Source organism: Halyomorpha halys, unplaced genomic scaffold (assembly GCF_000696795.3).
Source record: "Halyomorpha halys isolate HHAL.00 unplaced genomic scaffold, Hhal_1.1 Scaffold894.1, whole genome shotgun sequence".
Taxonomy (NCBI): Eukaryota; Metazoa; Arthropoda; class Insecta; order Hemiptera; family Pentatomidae; genus Halyomorpha; species Halyomorpha halys.
Window position 1 is genome coordinate 656,514 of NW_027110846.1, and position 22,934 is coordinate 679,447.

At 30.8% G+C, this 22,934-nt stretch overlaps 2 protein-coding genes across 4 annotated transcripts in view; one reads left to right on the forward strand and one right to left on the reverse strand.

The window, feature by feature from the left end:
- Positions 1-587: 587 nt before the first annotated feature.
- LOC112211176 (modular serine protease) lies at positions 588-14,404 on the forward strand. Its single transcript, XM_024362351.2, has 8 exons — positions 588-671; positions 1,369-1,395; positions 3,597-3,770; positions 6,840-6,958; positions 8,964-9,134; positions 10,496-10,652; positions 10,734-10,946; positions 11,021-14,404. The coding sequence occupies exons 1-8, from the start codon at positions 644-646 to the stop codon at positions 11,089-11,091; spliced, it is 960 nt and encodes a 319-aa protein (XP_024218119.1). The 5' UTR covers positions 588-643; the 3' UTR covers positions 11,092-14,404.
- Positions 14,405-18,193: 3,789 nt separating this feature from the next.
- LOC106686893 (monocarboxylate transporter 9) overlaps positions 18,194-22,934 on the reverse strand; it is a 62,863-nt gene continuing 58,122 nt past the window's right edge. For all 3 annotated transcript variants that reach the window (XM_014430483.3, XM_014430486.2, XM_067048937.1), the window contains 3 exons: positions 22,631-22,849; positions 20,837-21,119; positions 18,194-20,688 (listed from right to left, as the gene is read on the reverse strand). In XM_014430483.3, coding sequence (XP_014285969.1) covers positions 20,516-20,688; positions 20,837-21,119; positions 22,631-22,849 — 675 coding nt within the window. In that variant the 3' untranslated portion in view covers positions 18,194-20,515. The remainder of the gene's footprint in view (positions 20,689-20,836; positions 21,120-22,630; positions 22,850-22,934) is intronic.

Here is a 22,934-nt window from a genome sequence, read left to right on the forward strand (position 1 = left end):
TGTTTTACGTGTTTAATACTCGCTCTTCAAACAACCAACCTTTTGATAATCTGTTTTTGATATTAATTAGCTTAAAAAAAAAATTAAATCTGTACCACTACAACCCATGACCAGTGTCAGGGGTGCAAGTACTTTGTAAGGGAGTATCGTTACTAGATCAAATGTTGTGTAAGGAGGTGATTTGGTAAGAATCGCGCTCGATCGCCAGATTTTTACCCAACTAAGAGTACCTACTATGAGGCTGGGTGGACTCTGGATGGCTCCTGAAGCCACTGAGCTGACTTAGGGGAAACAGTGAAACAGATAATAATTATCTGTCACAGTTGGATTTGAACCCGGGTCCTTGGAGTTAGTAGTCCATTGCCTTACCTAATAAGCTACCCACTCCCAACATTGATGGAAATAATGATCTAATATTTTAATCCAAAAGCAGGTAAATCAATTATTTTTAAAAATAATTTGATTCTGGATGAAGTTTGGTATAAACAGTAGTAGTAGTAAGCTAGCTATATCGTTATTGTGATCGATAGGAATTGCTAAAACCTGTTAGTGGGCTCTTCCTCCAGGAATCATATTCCTGAAATATCCGCTAATCCAAGGTCACTAGACTACTACTAAGCTTCGTGTCGTAATCAGTCGAAGCATGTTAGCTATCGTTTTCTTTATTTTGTGTAAGTATATAAATTAATTTAAGAAAATACATGTTAATCTTTAGGTATTTTAAATTGGATATTTGATTTCATCATTCCACTGGAATTATTATCAGCATGGATGCTATGAAGATTTAGGAATTTAAAAAGATTTTGTTATTTATGATAAGTAATTGATTACCTACATTACAATATATTGCTTCTAACATTGATAATAAAGAACTGTTAATGTTAGTGTTCATTCGTTTATTTAATAATTTGTATCTGATTATTCAGTTAAAAATTAATCTGAATGTTGGAAATGCACATAATTTAATTTCCCAGAAGTCTTTTTAACTTTTTAAATTATTTGTGACCATACCTAGAAACACATCATGAAATTAAATCTCTTTTACTTGTTGCTTCTTATATTCAATCTAACTTGAATAAGATTATTGAAATAGTTACTAAAGTGCTTTTTTATTTCAGCTTCATTTTTATAAGTATTATTTTATATTGATGAATAAATATGCCAAAGTATTAATAAAAAATAATGGCTTGGTTTAAGTTATTTATTGAACTTATGTGAACTAAATACGCTGATATCAGCAGTTTTGTCTGGTGGAAAATACACTGGGTGCATTGGAAAATTATTGGTTTCCTTGCAATAAACCAAATGTATTACTTGCCTAGTTGAACTAGTACTGCCTTTTTACACAATTTTTTTCTATTGTTCTAGATGGAAGTCTCACAGCTGATTTTCAAGGTATTGTTAGTAAAATATACTATTAAGTTGATAATTATTCCTACAAATATATATATTGATTATTATAACATTTGTCACTTCTCCAGTCCACACAATGAAAATAAAAGAAAGAAAATATCAATACTTTGTTTTAGTTTTTCATTTATACACAGAAAATTAACAATTTTTAAAAGATTAACACTCAGTAATAAATTAAAGGAGACATAATTTCATTGTATTGCTCTCTAAATTCTGCAATCCAAGCCAAGTGTCCCTTTGCTTTACTTTGTTCTGGCCTAGGACTTGATAAAAAACATATTAAACTGTTTTTATTTATTAATGAATACTCTGACAAGTTGATCAGAATGGGCTTTTTTGATATCAGAACACAAATTTAATACAAGTCCTTATTATAAAGATCTTTTTTGATAAAGCACAGAGAACACTAGTTATATTGTGGTTACACTGACTTAATTGATTATTACCAGAATTTTTTCTGACTTCTGGCCCAAATTTACTGCTTTATCGGCAACTTTATTTGAAATTTAACCCCTACGATAATGGACAGGGATGGAAAGTATGTTCCTCATTTCTCTCACCAGATTTTTGGATTATCATTAATCAACAGAGCACTCATATTGATTGCTTAAATTCTTTTGCCTTCTCTGTGAACAACAATGATCAAATCTCTTCTCTGTTTAAGATCTCTTGTATAGTGAATTCTCCTTATAATAAGAGTTTATGCGAAATGAAATCACCTTTGCTGTAGAGTCAACTTGGGCTATAGCTAATAAGGAAAATATAAAATATTGTTGTGTAGAAATTCGATTTTTGTCTTATTTTGTAATTAATTAAAGATTGGAATTGTCAGACCTTGGCACATATATAATCTGATGAAAATGAAAGTCGAGTAAATCACACAAGTGTAAATATAAGTAATTCATAAATGTAATTGATACTTGAAATTCATATTTGTATGAAATGAAATTAATTTTTCACAATACATAAAAAGTGATTTTGGGCTCTTACATTATTCATTATACCATTTATGAATCCACACTATTACAAGCCTCTTCAAATTTTCAATAAGTTTAAAATATATTGAAAATTTTAAATGTTAGTTTAACTTTTCTTTTTACTTTCTTTACCACTTAGGTAAGGGAATATTGTTAAAGGGTTAAGTTTTTGATGTGCAATATTCAACAGATCTGGCATATTAGAGTATCATGTGCCCAAATGATTATCTCTACAATGAGTGAACTGATTTAGTTTTTTTTTTGTTTTGGATTTTGGCCTGCAATGACTATGTAACAAATCTTGCCCCCTCTACAGGGCTGTTTTCCAGCTTAGTCCAACTTCTAGGTTATGCAGATGACTTTGATCTCATGGCCAGATCAGTGCATGCCCTAAAGGAGGCCTTTGTGACTTTTGAGCAGAGGATTATTAGAAAAATCTTTGGGCTTATAAAAGATAGGACTGTCTGGGGCTGAAGAAAAACACTGAGAGCTGTATGAGCTCTTTTGTAAGATAGATATGGTCAGGTTCATTAAGATCCTATCCACATCTATCTCTAGGATGGATGACTCCAGGATTCCCAAAGGCTCATGACAGAAGAACCGCATTAGATGAGTGGGAAGATCTAGAACCAGATGGCTGAACAGAGTGTCTGTGGACTCCAGAGATCTCCTGCAAATCCGAATCTTGACTGCTGCACTAAGCCGACTGGCAGAGGCTTTTGGAGGTGATAGACATCTAATTCTACATGTTATTATTATTATAAAAAAACAAAACAAAAAATATAATGTAAATCAAATTGGTATTAACCATAACATCATTATTTACTTTGTACAGATACTTTTAAATATTATTTCGTCCAGATTTTTTATAGAAACCTGTTCGGTTTTTCAATAATAATTTGAAAATTGTACATCTTCTGGTACTTTCCCGATACACCTTTGAAAGATAAATGATTTGTGATCAAATCTAAATGAGAAAAAAAATTTACTTATTAATATTAACAAAGATGCAGTAAGCAATGTAGGTTTTGGATTTTACGGTAAGGAAAGTCTGAAATAAGTCTTTTTCTTTTTTTTCTTTTTTTATTGGTCTCACAGAACATCTCAGATATTCATAACAATTAATAGTATTTTTATGAATTATATTTAATAATATGTGTTAATACTATTAGTATAATTCACTTTATTTTTATCCATATTTTCCAGAATGTGGTATGAGATATGCTTTGAATCGTTTTGAAGCTGTTATTTCATTTGGAGGTAAAACATTACGTTCTGAATTTCCTTGGCATGTGGCAATATACAGACAGTACAACACTCAACAAAGTCCTTCTTATATTTGTGGAGGAAGTATAATTCACCCAAAAGTCATATTGACAGGTACATACCTTGTTAATTCAATATAAATATAGTTTAAATTTTTATATGTTTAGGAAGAAAATAAACCCTCTTCAGCTTTATGTTGTTTTATTTGATACAACAGAAAACTTTTCTGACTCTTTTGTCCTTTATCAAGTCTAATTTTTTCTATAACAAACATTATTTATATACTATATAAACACTATATTCAAACATTATAGATATTATCAGCATTATATTAATATAAAAATCTAACAATTTTTTTTTAATAATCGTAAATAATCTACAAACGTAATTATCTTTGGGGTGAAGTGGATTGACAAATTGAGGTGGGCTTACACTGCTTCACCATATCATCGTTTAAGCTATGATACCTAGTAACTCTCGTGAATGAAGCATTAATTTTTATTTTTTATAAGGTATTATGATATATCTTGGCTTAAGTGATGTTATTTATATTTACTATTTACAATGTTTTATTTGATTTTATTAATTAATTACAATGTTATTAGAAAAAAAAATTAAAATGTTAGATGAATATGTAATTGATGTAGTCCAAATTAGATGTTATATTTTTATTTCATAATTGCATAGAAAACAGGTAAATAATATCATGCACTATGTCTTTGTAAGGGTCCCTATTTAGAAATGCCTAATGTTTGTTGACTTAGGACCAAAATTTAAGAACTAATAAATATGGGTACATGTGGTAAAGAATTATCACCTTTTTATGACCTTATATCGTAGTTGATATCACATTTTATTTCTTTAAAGACAAAAATTTAGAAAAAGGCCAGATATCATGTAAAACAGTCGAGGTACTGTGTATAATTAGTCCTGGCACCAATTTTGGAAGTGAGTACTCTACATCAGAATCCCTTGACAATGCATGTTCAATAGGAGGTGAAGATTGGCTAGTTTTATGGGTATGGCACAGGGGAATGGGGCAAGTTTTACAGGTCCTAGCAGGATAGAAACTCCGTAAGATAGTTGCTTACGGTCATGTAGGAGATGGCAAGTCCTAAAGGTATTCACTTTAGGTCCTTGCAGAAACAGATACTACTCTATAAGGTATTCCCTTACAGTTGAGAGGGTATTCAGTTCAACAGGTTGATCTTGGATGAAGGACAGGGACAGTCAAGAGATATTAACTCTTGGTTACATCCTTATAGGTGTAGGATGTAGGAAGTGACCAGTAGTGACAGTGTGAAATTACTAAACATTTAGCAATATAAAAATAATGGAAGAATATAATGATTTACATATGATTTTTTTTTCTGATCCCTCTAAAACAGAAAATAAGCATGAATTAATAAAAAATGCATTACGTGAAAAACATAATTCAAAGTGAGTAATACTAGAGCATGTATAATCAAAATAACAAATATTAATATTACGATGAGCATCTCTTCAGTTGGTGATTTCTGTTCTTGGTCATCTGGGAGCATTAGTCATCTTGTCTTGGTCTTCTAGTAGTCATGAGTAATCTATTCAATGATTAATGTCGCTGTTTAAAATATGATTGGTCTTGGTCTTGATCTTGGTTCCAAAGTCTTAATCTTGGGACAAATAAAATTTAATATGATGCCAAATAACTGAAATAGGATAATATTACCATAAATGGGAACTAAAACTCTGTAGGCAGTTTTTTTTTTTTTAGTTTCAATAATCTGCTACTTTGTGAAGAGCTAGAGACTTAGTAAAACAAGTCAACTTTTAACTTGACTGTCTTTGTCCATCCATAAACAAAGGAAAATGTGTTCCAACTACAGATGGTACTTTAAAGATGATTTTGGGCCACACACTTTCTGGATGAAACAAAGTGATGGATTCGATATCACTTCTAACAAGATAATGATTACCTCAAAGTGTTAGTGCCTTGAGGTGAGAATTGAATGTAGAATGAACTGGAATATGCTTGGTTGTGCTTGTTTTTTTTTCTGATTAAATAGTGCTTGAACATTTAATTAAAATGTATGAAATGATTAAGAGTGTTGCATTTGGTTGTGACAATTGCTTCAATTGGAAAGATGATGAAGAATTTAGTACGAAATTCTCTTTTCACCAGTAAGTTTTATTTATCATTAAAAGTGATGAGATTGTACTAGTTTTGAGGTTTTTTCCATACAATTTCTTTATTTACCAACATATTAAGATGAGTTTAGATATCAAACATTTCAGCTCTCTATATCGGAGCAGAAAAATATTTTAAATGGTTGAGGTTAGTAATTTTTAATTCTTGATCTAATCTCATACCACTGGGAATAAAAAGTTTACCTTTCCCTTTTTCTCACGTATAGTTGCTATTGATTCAGTTGTGCCACATCCAAACACTTCTTATATTGAACCAAGAACATCCCCTGTTACTATGACTTTTGTTTTAGTAAAAAATTATTTGGGTGGAGTGGTTGAAATATTCATGTTTTTCTTTTATAAAACTAGAGATCATAATCAATGGCAAAAAAGGTAGATTTTTCCCACACAAATTGGGGGAGAGGATGAGGGAGGGAAATGTGAACTATATCAATTTGTTTGGTTTTTAGTGGACTTTGTTTGCATATGACTTATCACAGCTACTTTGGGTTTTTATGTGTATACTGTTCAAAGTTATAAAGTGAAAAAGAAAGGCACATTAATGAATGAAACTCCACAAATATTATTTCAGACAATAAGTGAATAATAATATATTATATACCAGTGCACTAAATTAAGGTGAACAGTTGTTTTACAATGATAAGGAGGACAAAATAATTTTTTAAAAAATCACAATGTAAATAAATAAGCATTTTATTAATTTAAACAAAAATGAACTAATTATTCTTACACTCCTTTTGAATATTTAATTAAACAAATATTTTTTTAACGAATGATTATTTTTAGTCAATATATCATTTTCTAACAATATATTGGAAATTTCAGTGCAAGAAGTATCCTACATATTGAATTTCACCGTAAATGAGCTGCAGTGTCAACATTCAAGCTTTAATAACAAACCACTAGTCACATTTATTTGTTACTAAAAAAGATTTATGTAATCTATACTATTTTATATCTTACATTTAATGCATGTATTTTTTTTTTTATTTCTAGCTGCTCATTGTATTTACAATGAAACCTACTATGGAACAGATAATGCTACTTTTATTATAGTAGCTGGAAAATACTATATTTCTTGGGAATACTTAGATCCGGTGGAACAACGAATGAATGTATAAAAAAAAAATTATTTTATAATTAATTATATTTGTTTTATTTTTATTTTGTGTTTAACTGTTATTACTTTATTTTTAGAAGAGGAGAAGATGGTTAGGGGTGATGTCAGAAAATGACACAAATAAGTTAAAATACTTAATATAAAATTTTCTGTTCATTGGTTGTTATCGATATTGAAATTCTAGCTGAAACGTTGGCACTTTTAAATAAGTTTTTAAAACTTATTTGTATTATTTTGTGACCACACCCCCAACTATCTTCTGCTCACATATATTATCCATGGTCAACTATCTTATCATCATTACTTTATTTTTATTTTTTTAAATTTAATTATTTTTTATTTTCAGTACCTTTATTGTTCATAAGTGAATCTATTTCTGCAAGAACCATTTTATTTCACTATTCATACATACAGTTATTTGTTTCTATATTTTTATTAAAACAGCTCAACATATAACTCCATTCTAGACAGTCCATGATGTTAATGTTCTAGTAAAACTCATCAGCTGCAAGTTTTTATTTTATTTTATGTTTGATTCACTAAAATAGTAGTTTTATTTTTTAAAAGAACAATTTATAGTTTGGTGGGTTTTGTCAGAATAGAGATTATATGGTTATTTATGCTCAACCATATTTTATAGGGTTATTAATATAGTGTAATCAGAATGGTTACATTAAATAAAAGTTTAATATGTAAGTCTTTATGACAATCTAGTAATTTTTATACCAACAAGGGGTAAGGTCTTGTTAAATGCAAACGCTAAGATCCACATGTTTAGTTAATCTTACTTTGTTGTTATGATTGGTCTTAAAAATTGCAGATCCTCAGGGGTATATGTAAATGTAATACAAATTCTCCTTAGATTATCAAGGTTATGACATTTTAGTAAAGCAAAGGGCCATCATGAACTGTTTCCATTTACCTCTATAAAATGCTAATTCCTCTTCACTTCCTTCTATTGCTGTCCCAACTAGTTCACCCTCAGATTGATGAATTTCTTCCATGTGTTCCTGGGCCCCCATCTAATGGCTTAAGGTTACCAGTACTTTGATGGAAATATTTCTAGACAAATGGATGCCAAGTATCCTCCTAATACATCTATGAATATTTGAAGTTTATTAGTAGCTCTTTTAATGACCCTCCATCTTTCTGAAGCATACAACAGTACTAACAAAAAAAAGAAATAATTATTTATTCTGGGAGATGCCATTATTTAAGACTGTGACTTACTGAACTCATGCTCTGTTGGTTTTCTGCATTTTGTTTCTTCTGTCCAATGTATTGCATAAAATAAGTTTTATTATTTGATTTATAAATAAAACAGTAGATGGTGACACTGCTTCGGACATGGGACAGCTTGGTTTTCCTTAGTCCTGAGCTCAGTCGGTTTGTTGTGTCCATTCAGAACATACTCTTTGCCTCTTTCTTTATAAAAACCCTCTCTAAATCCACAACACAATGTCTTCACTGACAATATTTCTAAGATAGAAAAAATGACTCAATTATGTCGATGAGTTCATCTTTCTTCACATATTAAGCCATATTCAACTCTAGTGTTTATCCTCATTTACTTTGTTTCAACTATATTTAATTATAGCTTCATCTTTGCTGCTTCATCTTGTAGCCTCCTCACTTTATATTAAATATCTTTGAAATGTACCAGGAGTATCATCAGCTAATTCCATGTCGGTCGAACATATACCATATCTAATTGCTACCTTTATATATATATATATATTTTTTTTTTTTTCTATATTCCTATCTTTCTATTTCTTCCGGTTGGACACATAATTTAATTGATTAGTTCAATAAATGAATTAATAAATTAATTCAATTAATGATAAATAGGGGCAAAGACAATAAACTTTATTAGTCTACTCCAGTTATGGTTTTAAGAGCTCTAGATAGTTGGCCTTAATGAAAAATCGGGTAGTCAATTCTTAATATAATATTTTTAAAAAGTTTATTATTTTTTCTGGCATTCCATTTTTATATTGTAGGTAATTGATATAAAATATCCAAAGACATATCTGGGATTCTCAAACAGGTATGCTGAAGATATTGCTTTGCTTCTATTGAATACAACAATAAAGTATAGTAGTGCAATTATGCCAGTTTGTATTGATTGGAGTTCTGAGTATGAAGTTGAAAATCTGTTAACTCCAGGAACTGTAAGTATTTTAAGATATCCTAATACTAACTTTCGGTAATACATGTTGTAGCCAAAAACATGAAAACATAAACGTAGTTTGTTCTTGGTTCAGTGGTTATTGTAGTTCATACTAAATTAAATAATTCATTTATTCTAATCAGCATAATGATTAGTTAAACATTATTTAAAAAAACAAAAGAATATTTTTGTTTCTAATATTCTTTATTATCATTGTAGATCATTTATTATCATATTGCTAGTCTGAAAGTATAATAAAACTACTGTAAACTTTGTGAAATTTACTTTATTGTGTTGGCAGGTTCAATAATGCATTTACTAGATGCTTGTAAGTCAACATAATTGTACTTGCAGATCAGCCAAGGGAGGAAGTTTGTAAGAAAAATTATGTAGAACATATGTAACTGTTCATGAACATCTGTTTTTTCTAACCCTGTAACACATTTGTTTATTATACATATCACATGCACTAGAAAAGTAATGACAAAAATGTAAAACTGTATAATTTATGGCCCCAACACTATAAAGTCAATTATATTCAATTCTACATTTATGCTATTAATTATTCTTCTGGAATAGCGATATATATTATAATATGTGTTATAAGATTAGGAAAAATATAAATTTATGATAGTTGACTGTCAGTCAGCAATGAGTTCAGTTCACTTCATATTTACCATATCTTTCTTTTTTTTTTCTTTAATTAATTTTTCTTTTGTATATTCGTTAATTGTATTAATTTAAATATTTATTAGTTTTCATTCTGAATAGGTATTTTAATTTTGAGATTGTTGTATACATTTTAACTTTTAGACGCTCCTAAAGCTAAACCCTCAATTTCGAGATACCTACGGCTGTCATAATACATGACTTTGAATTTTAATTGTTATCTGTGGAGAAGATGGTTGGGAAAGGGGGGGGGGTGCAATCAGCAAATAAAAAATTATTTATTCGTGCCGACTGAATTTCAGGTCTTCATCAGGGAGTAGGAGGCAGGAGCCTTAGTCAATATTTGGTTTTGTAACTAACTGAGAAGATTTCTCTGCTCTTTTTGAAGTAGTATTTCTAATTCACCATCCCACTTTAATCTATTTTATTAAAATTCGTGAAAATAATGGTTATCAGAATGGAAAGTGATTAAACATTTTTAATGATATCAAATTATGTTTCTTTATCCTTAAAGTATTCCTATTCATCAGTTTAGTCCCTTTTCATTATCTTAATAATTGTATTACTTCTCTCACATTTTACTTTGATGACCTGTTCTTTTTTGTCTTCACAAGTTCTCTGTGTAGCTCAGCAAGGTTCAAATGAATCAAAACAACTAGTTCTCTTATTCACATGTGTCTTTGTTTAATATAGGTAGTTGGATGGGGTCTCACTGAGAATAATGCGACTAGTGATGAGCTACTGATGGCAAATCTCAATTATATTGATTTTACAAAATGTAGGGACAATGTTGCCAGCGGTTTTTCATTTTTTATTACTTCTGACAAATTTTGTGCAGGCCTTGATAATGGTAAATTGAATTTATTCCATTTCATATATTTATATATATATATATATATATATATATCATTTGTCTTTATGAAATTTGTAGGTACAGCAGTACAACGTGGTGACAGTGGTGGTGGAATAACATTTTCACGAAAAGTTAATAATACAGAGCAGTACTATTTATATGGTATTATAAGTATAAAAGATACTGGGAGAAGTAATATTGCAGCATTTACGGACCTTAAAAAGCATCTTCTCTGGCTCAACAGTACTCTTTTATCAATGACTGGAGCAGATTTGTTAAGCGTTGGAGAAGGTATGGGACTAAAATGCTGATGGAATCTTGTAAATGATATTTTTTATTGTAAATTTCAATTTTATTTTTGTTAGGAATCAAGGACCCTCCTCCTAAATTCCCACTATCTGTTTTGGCATCTCTTACAGGAGGAAGAAGAAAATAATTATGTTGGTAATAAAATAGAAATAACTTATAATTGGTGACGAGAGTGCTGATTAAAAAATGTGGAAAATAATAAGAAATTTTTAACTGTATTATTGTCATTTTTATATTTCATTGGCAGTAGAAGTATTATTTATAGTTGAATTCTATTTTAGAATTCTTGCATATTTTTTTTTTACAGACAGTGTTAAAAATGATAATAATAATCTATCATAAAAAGTACTTTCTTTGTAGGTTTGAAAATTCAAATCTTTAGTGTTAAGTATTTCAATATTGATGGAATAAAACAGGAACTGGGGTACTTGATAAAGTTTAGTAAAGTCCTAATTTTCTATATATACTGAAAACAAAACCTATTTTGGGGCCTAAAGTGATGTCACAATTGAAACTATTTCAAATGTTACTGAAACCTGGAAACTGATAGTGCTCATTACTTAGACAATATAACCTTCCAGTGACAGTAGTTTTTAATTTTTCTTTCCAGTTGGCTTATTGTTTTTTTACTTAGTACAGATAAAAAACATGAAATATTTTAGTAGTTATACTTCGATAGATACTTTTTAGAATAACTGGTAGTAATATTTCCAATAATACATTAGAAATAAAGCTTCAGTCATATATTAAAATAAAGGATCACCTGTAGGGTGTATTCATCTCTTAGACAATCTTATGTAGCCAAAATCATAATTCACTGTATCAAATTTTACTGTACCCGACACCTTTTTTATTAAAATTTTTATACAAAAAATTGAGAATTATAATCACTTGCGAATCAAAGAAAATAAATAAAAAAAGTAAACAACAAAATTTTTGTTGCCAGTATAGTTTTAAGGTTAATCATCAAGGTTCTTCCTGTTCTTCCCTTACATATTTTCATTAGTTCATCTATAAAGATGATAAAGAGTACAGGACTCAGGCTTTTACCATGGGAATGAATGTTGACTCTAGGCCATTCACACTATGCCTTTTTGTACCTGATACCTTAATTACATTGCCAGGTTTTCTCTGTTATGATTCTGAGGGCAACAATGTAATGAATGGATTACAGTTCTTGGTGAAATTGAGCTTGCTCCTCTTCTGAGTTTTCTATAACTGATGGTCTGAGCTTGTGGATGGGTATAATAATGTTGTATTCCCCATCTTCAAGAATTTTATTTGCCTGGCAAACGCTCTGAAATAGGTTCTGTAAAACTTTGACTATTTCCCTCCCAGCATGCTGAATGAATCCTGGAGGGATGTCCCTTTCTGCTGATTTTCCAACCTTGATTCTCTCTATGATCATTGCAACTTCTTGCTATATAATGTATTTTTTTTAAAGCCTTTTTAAAAAAATATATATATATAACCACAGGAAGAGTCTCTCCATGTTCTGACAAAACTGTATTAAAGTTATCGAAAAAAAAAATTATAATTTATTGATACATGATCAGTGGTACATAACCACAATGAAAAATTAATAAGCTATTGAAAAATTATTCAGGTAAATTAAATTTTACTAAAAATTAGTTATCTATATCATTTGACGTTGAAGCCTGAAAAGTGCTTATTGACACAGTAGTTCAGTCCAAATTGATTCCCTTCATTCTGCTGATGTCACAATGTTTTCCATTACATTAAATATTTCTTTAAACAATTTTTGCCATTTCTAATTCTTTTGCAGAATTTAATCTAGTATTTAAAATAATGTTGATCTTTGAAATAATTATTTCCGATTTAATAAACTGATGAACTATTTTTTTTTACTAAGCCTATTATCCCTTTTCAAAATATTTTTTTTTGTTTCTGTTTATTTATATATTCATTCCCATGATCACTGATCAGTTGTACAAGGCATAGTTTTGACCCAAGATACATGATGATATCTTTACTAATTGAGCTCCCCTCACATTCTAAGTTATGTTTAAAACTGAAATATTGTTATAAAGAATTACACCCAATTAAATTACTTTAACATGAACACCACACCCCAAAAGCTAAAAGGTCAGCCTCTGTAAGAGAGGATATTGCCCAGATAAATGCACAGTTATAAATGTTAAGAATCTAATTGTTTAATTTTAATAATTCTAACTTAATAATAAACATATTGTGAATTAAGTTGATGTTATAAATGTGAAAGCAACACTGTCTAGAGAAGGTTACATGGTTGTGTGTACTGAATGTGGTTTCTGTGGAGTAATGCAGAAATATTTGTATATAAAATATATAATTTTTTTTTCCATTAGCAGGCTTTATTCAAATAATCTTTACAGAAAGTCCATGAGTAAGGCTATCCAAAAGTTCTTTGACACTTATTGTATTTACAAGAATTAGCCACTTTTGTGTTGTTTTTTTAAAATGATTTTTTCTTTATTATTCACACTACATTGTTTATAAAACATGAATAACTCAATAAGTGAGGTGTCACATAGAAGTTTTATAATACCTTTAAGATGATCTAAAAAAAATATTACATAACATTCTATGTTTATTATTATGCAACTTAATAATATTGTTTTAATAATAATAATAGTAGGCAAATGAGGGTCAAGCAATAGGTACCATTATACTGAGGTAGGTGTACATTTAGTATGTCTAGCTACAAACAGCTAGAAATGGAAAATCAGAGGAAAACTTATTATATGCTATCTCACCTCTCCTGAAGTGTAATAAGTTTTTTTTTAATACAAGATTTTTACAACAAATTTATGTAACTGTATTATTTTTCTTAAATACATATAATTTTATATTTTATTTATTTTTTTAAGATCTTTTAGTTCCTGAATCTGGTTAGGCTTTACTGAGACATTAATTTTTTTCTTTTATTCATTGAGTTTTTAAAAATCTCTGTACCATTGTTTATTTTTTAAAAATAGAATTATTGATTCATGGGAACACCTTTTGTTCAATAAATCATGCTTTACTTATTCTTCTGCGGTCATATTGTTAATTAAAATTTTAAGAGGCTCTTTAAGGTGTATTACAATCCCTATTTGACCAAAATATATACTATAAACTTCTATAAAATATTGAACAAATGATTTGAGTTGAGAGAAAAGTGTTTGTTATGATAGAAGTGAATCTTATTAATCAATTTAGCCAATTGCAATTAGTTTTTGAGAATTACAGTCCTGCTGAGAATTATTGAGGACATAATGTATCAACTACAGTTAAATAGAAAAGTTTTACATTATATTCATAAATAAAGCTTTAAATATTTCCAAATTATTTGTTAACCCAAGCTCCTGAGTTGGCCTATACATAGTTTAGTGTATAATAACCAGGACTAATTAAGCCTGGCAGCTAATGGTTCAGGTTCTATGAGCAGAGGAAGTATGACCTCCCAGATCAACCCCTATAATTTAATATAAGTAAAATTAACAAATGGGGCAAACCCCATTAAACAATCTAGAATTGTAGAAGATTGCTATGCATTAATCAACAAACTCTCATATTATAATAAAGTCATCATTGAATGGGTCCTGGGTCTTAGCTATGCAAAAAGTAAACTAAAGGTGACTTATGGCTTAAAAGCTAAACTTTATTAGCTAGATAAAAAATAAGTTGTGTCTGGACAGACCCTGTGATGGTGGCTGCAACTTCTTGAGTGTAGGTTAGGGCTGTCTTGGCATTAATGCTGGAAGCGTAGATGCCGATGTCGTCTGCATAGGCTGCTACCACTGCCTTTGGGTGTTCAATGGCTACTATAGGTGCCGTAAAGACGACAAATAGTACTGAACCTAGTACCAATCCCTGAGGTACTCCCCAGGTGGTGGGGACTGGGGAGGAGAGGCTCTCGCCAACCCGTACGACGAGGGATCTTCCACTGAGGTAGCTTCCGATGAGTCGGCAGAGGGTAGCGGGAAACTTGAATTCCTCCAGTCGGTGGAGTAGGAGCGGGTGGTAAACACTCTCGAAGGCTTGCCTGCAATTTAGTGAAATGAAGGCCGTCGGACAGTTTTTCTTCATCTGCCCTATGGTGTGCGCTTGGAGCTTCGCCAGGTGGTGATCACAGGCGACTCCCCGTTGGTATCCGGTCTGCTGTGGTTGGATGACATTCTCCTCTCTGCAGTGTATCATCAGGTGGTGGTTGATGAGCCGTTCAAACACCTTACTCATGTGTGGGAGGAGGCTGTTTGGACGATAGTGCTCGGTCGAGTGTCCCTTCTTCCCCGGTTTGAGTAGAGGTACTACAATAGCTCGTTTCCATGCGGTGGGAAAGTACGAAATCCACATGCATGAGTTAAAGATGTTGAGAAGAAAGGGTTTACCCTTCCTAGGAAGCATCTTCATGAGTACATACGGGATTCCGTCCAGTCCTGACGCCTTGTTCCCTTTGACGCTTCGTAATACAGACTAGTTGGTTGAAGGAGGAGAATAGCGGCTTTTTGTTGGGGCTCAGTGGTCCAGGTTGTTGATGAGGTGCACTGGTCATCCGTTCAGCATCCCTCGCTGCATAGTTTGTGGCAAAGAGTTCAGCCTGTTCTCCCGATGTCAGGAGATCGTGTCCTGATGTGAAGTGGACACTCCGCTTCTTGTTGACGAAGGACCTCACGAGTCTCCAGTACTGGTGATGATCATCATGTGTCCTCCGTAGTTGGTCATGCCAGAGCGAGGTCTTCCAGTCCCGCATGAGGCTAGCTATCTGCCAGGTCATCACATTGATGGCCGGTTTCAGGCTGTAGTCATGTGTGCGCTCGAAGATGTTGCGAAGGTTATTTTGCTGACCGATTAGGGCAAGAATGTGCTTTGGTGGTTTCCTAAAGGAGTTGGGCTGTGGTATGAACTTAGGGATGGTGAGGTCGGCTGCATCCTGGATAGCGGTGGTGATGACCTCCACCGCTGCATCCCTGTAACCGTGTCTTCCAACTTTACCTCGCTGACATTCAATGGATATCTTCGCCCATCCGATGACATCCTTATTAAAACTAGGCTATAAAAACTCCTTAGCAAGCAATTTGCGTGATAGTCTCTCTTCCAAGTGGCTCACATTATGGCGTAAATACAGATCTCATGGCGAAGTACAGCTTCAATTGCAGATTCCCCTGCTTCTTCAGAGCTTCGACTCCCGGATCTTCCTGCTTCAGGGCTGCAAGTCGATCCAAATCACTAAATAGATTAATAATTTCCACGAGAGATAAAGCGTCTGCAACATCGTCCACACGCTGAATATTGGTTGAAAACAGAGAGATGAAATTCAATCACTGGTTTTTGTTGACTTTACTCATATTTTAGCATTAGTTGAAAGGTTTTAACTGGTAAATTAGTTATTAAAGTGCCTCAGTATACACTTTTAATAGGCGTAGGGAGGTGGCGGTCCCATCGTCCAGTTCACAGGAAGCCCTTCTCCTAAGGTTCGCGAGGAGAATATCGAGGAGAATCTATGGCCCAGTTTGTGGTGATGGAATCTAGAGAGTGAGAACCAATGCTGAACTGGCAGGACACTACTGGAACCCGGGTATTATATGGGTGATCAAAGTGGGATGGCTTCAGTGGGCAGGCCATGTAATAAGAATGATTCCTAGGATGATCCAGGATGAAAGAATTAATGGGACAAGGAGAGTAGGAAGAACCCAGCTCCAATGGATCAATGGAGTGGCAGCATATGCCAGGTCAATCTTGGACCAATTAAATCCGTAATTGGAGAGCAGCGGCAACCAACAGAGAAGACTGGCAGACCAAGTTGCAGGAGGCCTTGACTCTGCAAGAGTTGTAGTGCCACAGATAATGATGAGTATAAACTTTTAAGCAATCTAACAATTAAATATATTCCAAGAGGATTCCATTTGTTCCTAGTCAGGAGTGGGGGAGCCTCACTTTCAGTTTCCTTTGTGGGTATGCTCACAACAGTCAAACATGCTGCTGCAAATGTGAAATGTAGAGTTCCGTACACAGATTTTTGTATAATTTTATGGATGGGGAGATGGCTATGATCAACCTTAAGGATTATATTTAGTACAGGTATAAAGATGGAATTAAGATAAAAAGACTCATTATATGTGATGTCATGATGTTACTAAAAACAAGAAGTAGAAACTGGGGATACTGCAGTTCCACAGTGCCATAAGTGAGTCACTCCTGATCCATCAACAAAAAGCAGCTCAAGATAGAACCTGATATCACCACACCAATAGTATCGACATGTACCACAAAAAAATCTTTTACTTCTGAATTTTGCTGAAGAACTCTTCACTGTTCTTTATCTTCAAATTCACAAGAAAATGTGCTTCTTAATTTAAATTTTAGGTGTCACAATGTAATGAATCTGAGTCCATTAGCACATATGTAGATCCTCCAACTTAAAAAGCCTTACACAGATGCACGTGTAATGTTTTGTAAAAACTGAGTTGTGGAAGCTAATGATGGACCAGAAAAAATACTTTGTAATATTTGAAGTGATTTTGGTTGTAAGAAGTAAATTAAGGACAAGTGATTGAAATACAATAGAAAAAAAAATTTAAGATAAGATGAAACAAAGTGAATAAAATAAATTGAATGAGTGATTATGAGTACTACCTATAAATGGCTGCTCTATTTTGTTTCATAAAAGATGGAAGATGGGGTAAGGTGCATTGGATAAGGAAGTAGAAAGAAAAAATAATTAAACCTGATTTAGACTCTTGTAGAAATCTTGAAGGTTATAAATCTTCAAGATGAATACAGAATTAAATTGAAAGAAATGATTGACACTGAGCTGCACAGCCAGTTAGTACAGAGAATGATTATGAAAGCGAGTAAGCAACTGAAGGGTGAGAGAGACAGCACATTTCCTATATAAAGAAACTTTATTTGACAAAGCCATAAAATGACCGTCTTAGACTTTGTGTTTATGCGTGGTCTAAGTAGTAGGGAGAAAGTGGTAAATCTATTAGGCTATGAATATTGATCTTTTATAATTATTAGCTTCCTAAATGGGACAGATAAAATAAATACAAATTTATCAATTTTATATTTAAAAAAATTAATTTAAACAAAATATATTCATACTGCTGATAATCATTTCCTTGTTTATATGAACATTTATTTGAGCACAAAAAAAGTCTAATTAACCTTTCAAAATTTTCTTCTGGGAAAAGAGAGATGGATTTTCAAGGGAAGTAAAAACGAGCTAGTAACTATAAGGAATATAGATAAAAATCAAAAACTATTTCATGCTTTATTCTAACAATTTCTTAACAATAATGGAGCTAAATGTTAATAAAAGTGAGTCCAAAAAAGCATCACATTGTATCAGTACATGTTTATTAACATATAATTATTCTCAAAAGGCATAGTCTCCTAAAGTTACTTTGTACTGGAAAAAGAGTGAACACTTTAAAAATGACCTACAGAAATAGTTTTATGTTTTAATAAGGCTATTAATAGTTGCCCTCTTCGTAAAATACATATTTATTATTACATATGTAATAAAAGTTGGTAATAATACTGAATAATAATCTGAAAATTACTCTTTCATTGCTAATCTAGGTGATTGAAGCTTCGCATAAAAGATCTAAATCTTTTATTTGAAGCTAATGAATTGTAAATACGTTTTTCTTCCCTTTGTTTTGCATAAATTAAATTTTCTATAAAACTTTAATTTAAGAAACAGAGACAAATGACAATCCTACTAATTCAAAAATCACTAAATTTCAATTGTGCTTGAACACTAATATCAATTATGATTAGAGATCTATAGATTTTTCAATCTCAGGGAAATAATCACTATTATTACTTTAGTAGAATTTAAAAAAAAAATGGACAAAATGGTCTTATGTACAGTCTTTCGTAACCAGTTGATAAAATAATTTCCAAGACTAAGAGTAATTTTAGACTTCAAAAAAGTTTATTATTAAATATGAAGATTCTAAAAACTTTGTAATAAAAAACTGCCCAATGATATAGTGGCAAATAAAATCATTTATACAACAGTCATAAGAGGGACTAGTCATTTTATCAGAAGGGAACCAAATTAATAATAATATTTGAAAAAGTAATATTATCAAATATCACAAATACTGTCTAATATATAAACAATTTACATTAACCCTATAATTATAACAATACAAACATATTTAAAACATAGGGTTTATTAATTCTTATCACAGATCTAAGTTCCTTTATGAAAGGAGATTAAATCATTACTAGACTGTATACATTTATAGAAAAACTTGGGCACATGCCAGATATTGGTCATTTCTAACTTACATACAATTTCTTAACATGAAGAAATCACAAGCCTTCTTCGATAACTATCTTCTCTTAAATGCCACTAAATATTAGGCAGGCAGTAATATACATAATATATATATATTTATATTAAACTTTTATGAGGTTAATTTTTCTATTGATTAATTGTTTTACATTACTATCCTAATGTTTTATCCTAATACTTCTAAGCTTAATTTAATTTTAGGCTTATGGTTTCAAGTTCGCTGTGAACTGGTACATAGGTTTGTACAATTACAATATTTTGGTTTTTATTGTCATTTTTAATATGCAGGGTAACTTTGAGTTATATACCGATTCACAGGAAACCTAATTTTTTATGAATTAGGTTCTGTTGTACCATTCTATAATTAAAATAAAAATTTTAAAAGTTACTCTACTAAAAAAAAAATACAATTTGATTATATAAAAATAACAAGAAAGACAAAGAGGATTCTGATACAAATCTGGAATTTATCATTTTATAATAAATATCTACTCCATACTAATACAAATATATACTAATTGTTAAACATTTATTTGTAAAATATCAACGAATATACAAAAAACTTTAAGGAAAATAAAAAAGGGACAAATAAGTAAAACAAAAAAGTACAATAACATAATGAAAACGTATAAAAAAAAAGAAAAGGTCACCCATTTATTAAGGTGGTGTTTTCTGTTCTTGCAATTCTTATGCAATTGCAATAATAATGCAGTTGTATTATTTAAGATACAAGAAACATAAAATTTAAATTCCAGCCAAAATTCTTTAAGTAGAAAAAAAAAAAATTAAATGAACAAGATTGAATCGATAATTTATTTATGATTTTTTATCTCTCAAAAAGACTATTTGACAGAAATAGATCACATTGTGATTTTTTGGTTTTATTATATATTATTATCAAAGAAAATTTTCTATACAAAAGATAATTATATACATACGATATCAAAATTAATAAATACAACTAAAAATAATTCAACTAAAATCTATTTAGTTATACCTAAATTGAAAAAAAAAAAAAATCATTGACTACGTAACTTAAATAAGTATTTTTTATGTTTTTTTAATTATATTAAGAAATAGGTTTTTGTTTAAGAAAAAAGCTGGACATGAAGGTTGTAAAAAAGAGAGAGAAAATATCAGACATGGAAGAAATGATGTATCATAATTATTTAAAAAGATATAACAAGATGTTTAACATCAATCTATGACGTAACATAAAAATTATACAGTTTTCTCAGGCCGGTTTACAGCATCATTAACAAATACATTGTTGTCCTTTACCAGCTTTCTTCTCTTGTGAATGCTTATTTAACCTCTGAAATAATTGAAAGCATGGATGAACAACAAGAAGGATGCCAGATATAGCAACAAACACTCCTGCTAAGTAAAATGACAGATTGTAGGTTCCTGTGATGTCATACAGCCAACCTAAAAAATTCAGAAACAAATTGTAATGATGTGTTTGTAATTTAAAATAGAGAGAAAGTACAATTAAAAAAAAAATCATAGTCAAATTTAGAGGTAAAGAATTAATAGAAGATAATTCACTTGGTTATTCCAATTTACTATTTTTTACCTGCAAGAGGGGGCCCAACCAAGTTCGCTACGCCTTGAACTAAAAGTAGAAGACCATATGCATTAGTGAACCTCTCAAGTGTTATCAACTCCACAAGTATAATGGATGTAAGCGCATAATTGGCTGCAATAAAGAGACCAAAGGCACCTGCTAGTGTACAGAGTGCATAATATGAAGAGATCACTGGCATCAGTACTACAACTGCCCCACACAAAGCCATACAGAGAGCATAAACCATGTTAGCATTTATCCAATCAAAGTCTCCTGCCCAACCAAGAATAATCTAAAATTTAAAAAATAAAATAAATATATTCAAATAATTATACAGACCAAAAATATTTTTATAAGTAAGGTGATAATATTATGTTTTGTTTCATAAATGTTCTATTTCCTACCATAACCCTACTTTCTGAGACTCATCCTCAAATCATTCTATTGATTTTGACATAACTTTCACTGTAGCCAGATAAAAAAACATTTTCATGGAAAGGCTTCATCAGCACACAGACCATGAAGCCTCCTCCCATAGATAAACCGTGACCAATATCTCCTTCCCCATTAATAAACTTTTTTTGAGAAAATTTTTCTTTTTTTTTTTTTATAAATGATTAAGTAGAATGGATTGCAGGGGGAACTTTAATAGTTGGTAAAAAAATTAATATATAAAAGGAAGATGGTCCAACTGCGGTCAAAAGAACTCAAATAGTAATTAAGCTTTTTATTGTTAGCCAACGTTTTGGCCCACTTTGCAAGGCTTCATCAGGTCTTTCTAAAGGGCAGTAAGCTAAAGAATCTTTAAATCTCCTTTGTTCTATATTATTAGCTGGTGCCACACACAAACCAAGTGGTCCTAGCAGTTCCTTCTTGGAATCCAACCTGGCAAGACAAGTGCAGCTTGCTATAGAAAATTATTTTATAATCTCATTGAAAGTGTTATTTTAATGATTAAAAAACAGCAATTGGCAAATGTGATAATTAAAACAATATAAATAGACAGTGAATTGTTATAGGGGTCATGATTTATTAAATTTACAAAATGAAATATTTAAAATTATTTCAAATGAAGTTATGAAGTGGAACATAATTATGAAGAATTATTAAAATCAGTGAACTTCAATCAAGATCTAACCACAAGTATTTTATGAAAATTATAAAATTTTATTTAATATTTAAATTTATGTTTATAATTATTTTTTAAATATAAGGCTTGGCAGATAAATATAATATTATTGGACTAGGTAGATTTCAAATTGTTACTAATGCTACTTAATAATTTACTTATAGAACTAAAATTATTTTTGTGTATTTTGCAGTTCTTATGAGCCGTTTAAAAGTTTTTTTTTTAAAAAAGTTTTATTTTCCTTATGATATTCTATTATTTTATTATATATTTCAGTTTTAAATTGATTTCTCAGTATTTCAGTCATCTTATTTAATGTATAAATATTTTTCAAATCACAAACTGCTTTAGTTTTTTACATATTTCAATGTTCAGATGCTAATTAGTTGTTTCATATCCTCCATGTGATACCAACTACATTTTAAAGTTTATCTTCTTTTCCTTTGCCCTGATGCAAAATGTAAAAACAAAGTATTAGCAATATATGCTGCCTAAAACAGTTTATTTCAATAAAACTAAAAAGAAAACTAATAAGGAAATTTATTTTTGTATTCACTGGTTGTCAAGAGAAAGGCGTTAAGGATTTTTCTGAAAATATACAGTTAAGCCTGCTGATATTTACTATACACAATAATTGCTTAGCAGACAATTTATATAAAAATAATTAAACATACCTCTCCACCCATATTAAATATGCCAATCACAGAAATAATAATTGAAGCTCCAGTTTCTCCAAATCCTCTTTTTATTGCATCATCTGCAAGATACATGTATGGTACATCATACCATGTGTAAAGAAGAAAATTGGACAGAGCAAATAGGAGGAATCTTGGGTGTACAAAGAAAGAAAAGTCTAACATATCAGCAAGAAGATACATAAGTTCTGCATACCACTAAAACAAAAATATATAAAAATGTTATACATTGACAAGTTGTGCTATTACTCTGCACAATATATCTACATATTAATAATCATAA

What these genes read in the sequence shown, in the direction of transcription:
- LOC112211176 (XM_024362351.2), top strand. Translation starts at nt 644, where the DNA reads ATGTTAGCTATCGTTTTCTTTATTTTGT. An exon ending in CGGTGGAACAACGAATGAAT is followed by an intron (nt 6,959 to 8,963) that starts GTATAAAAAAAA and finishes TTTATATTGTAG; the next exon opens with GTAATTGATATAAAATATCC. An exon ending in ATCTGTTAACTCCAGGAACT is followed by an intron (nt 9,135 to 10,495) that starts GTAAGTATTTTA and finishes TGTTTAATATAG; the next exon opens with GTAGTTGGATGGGGTCTCAC.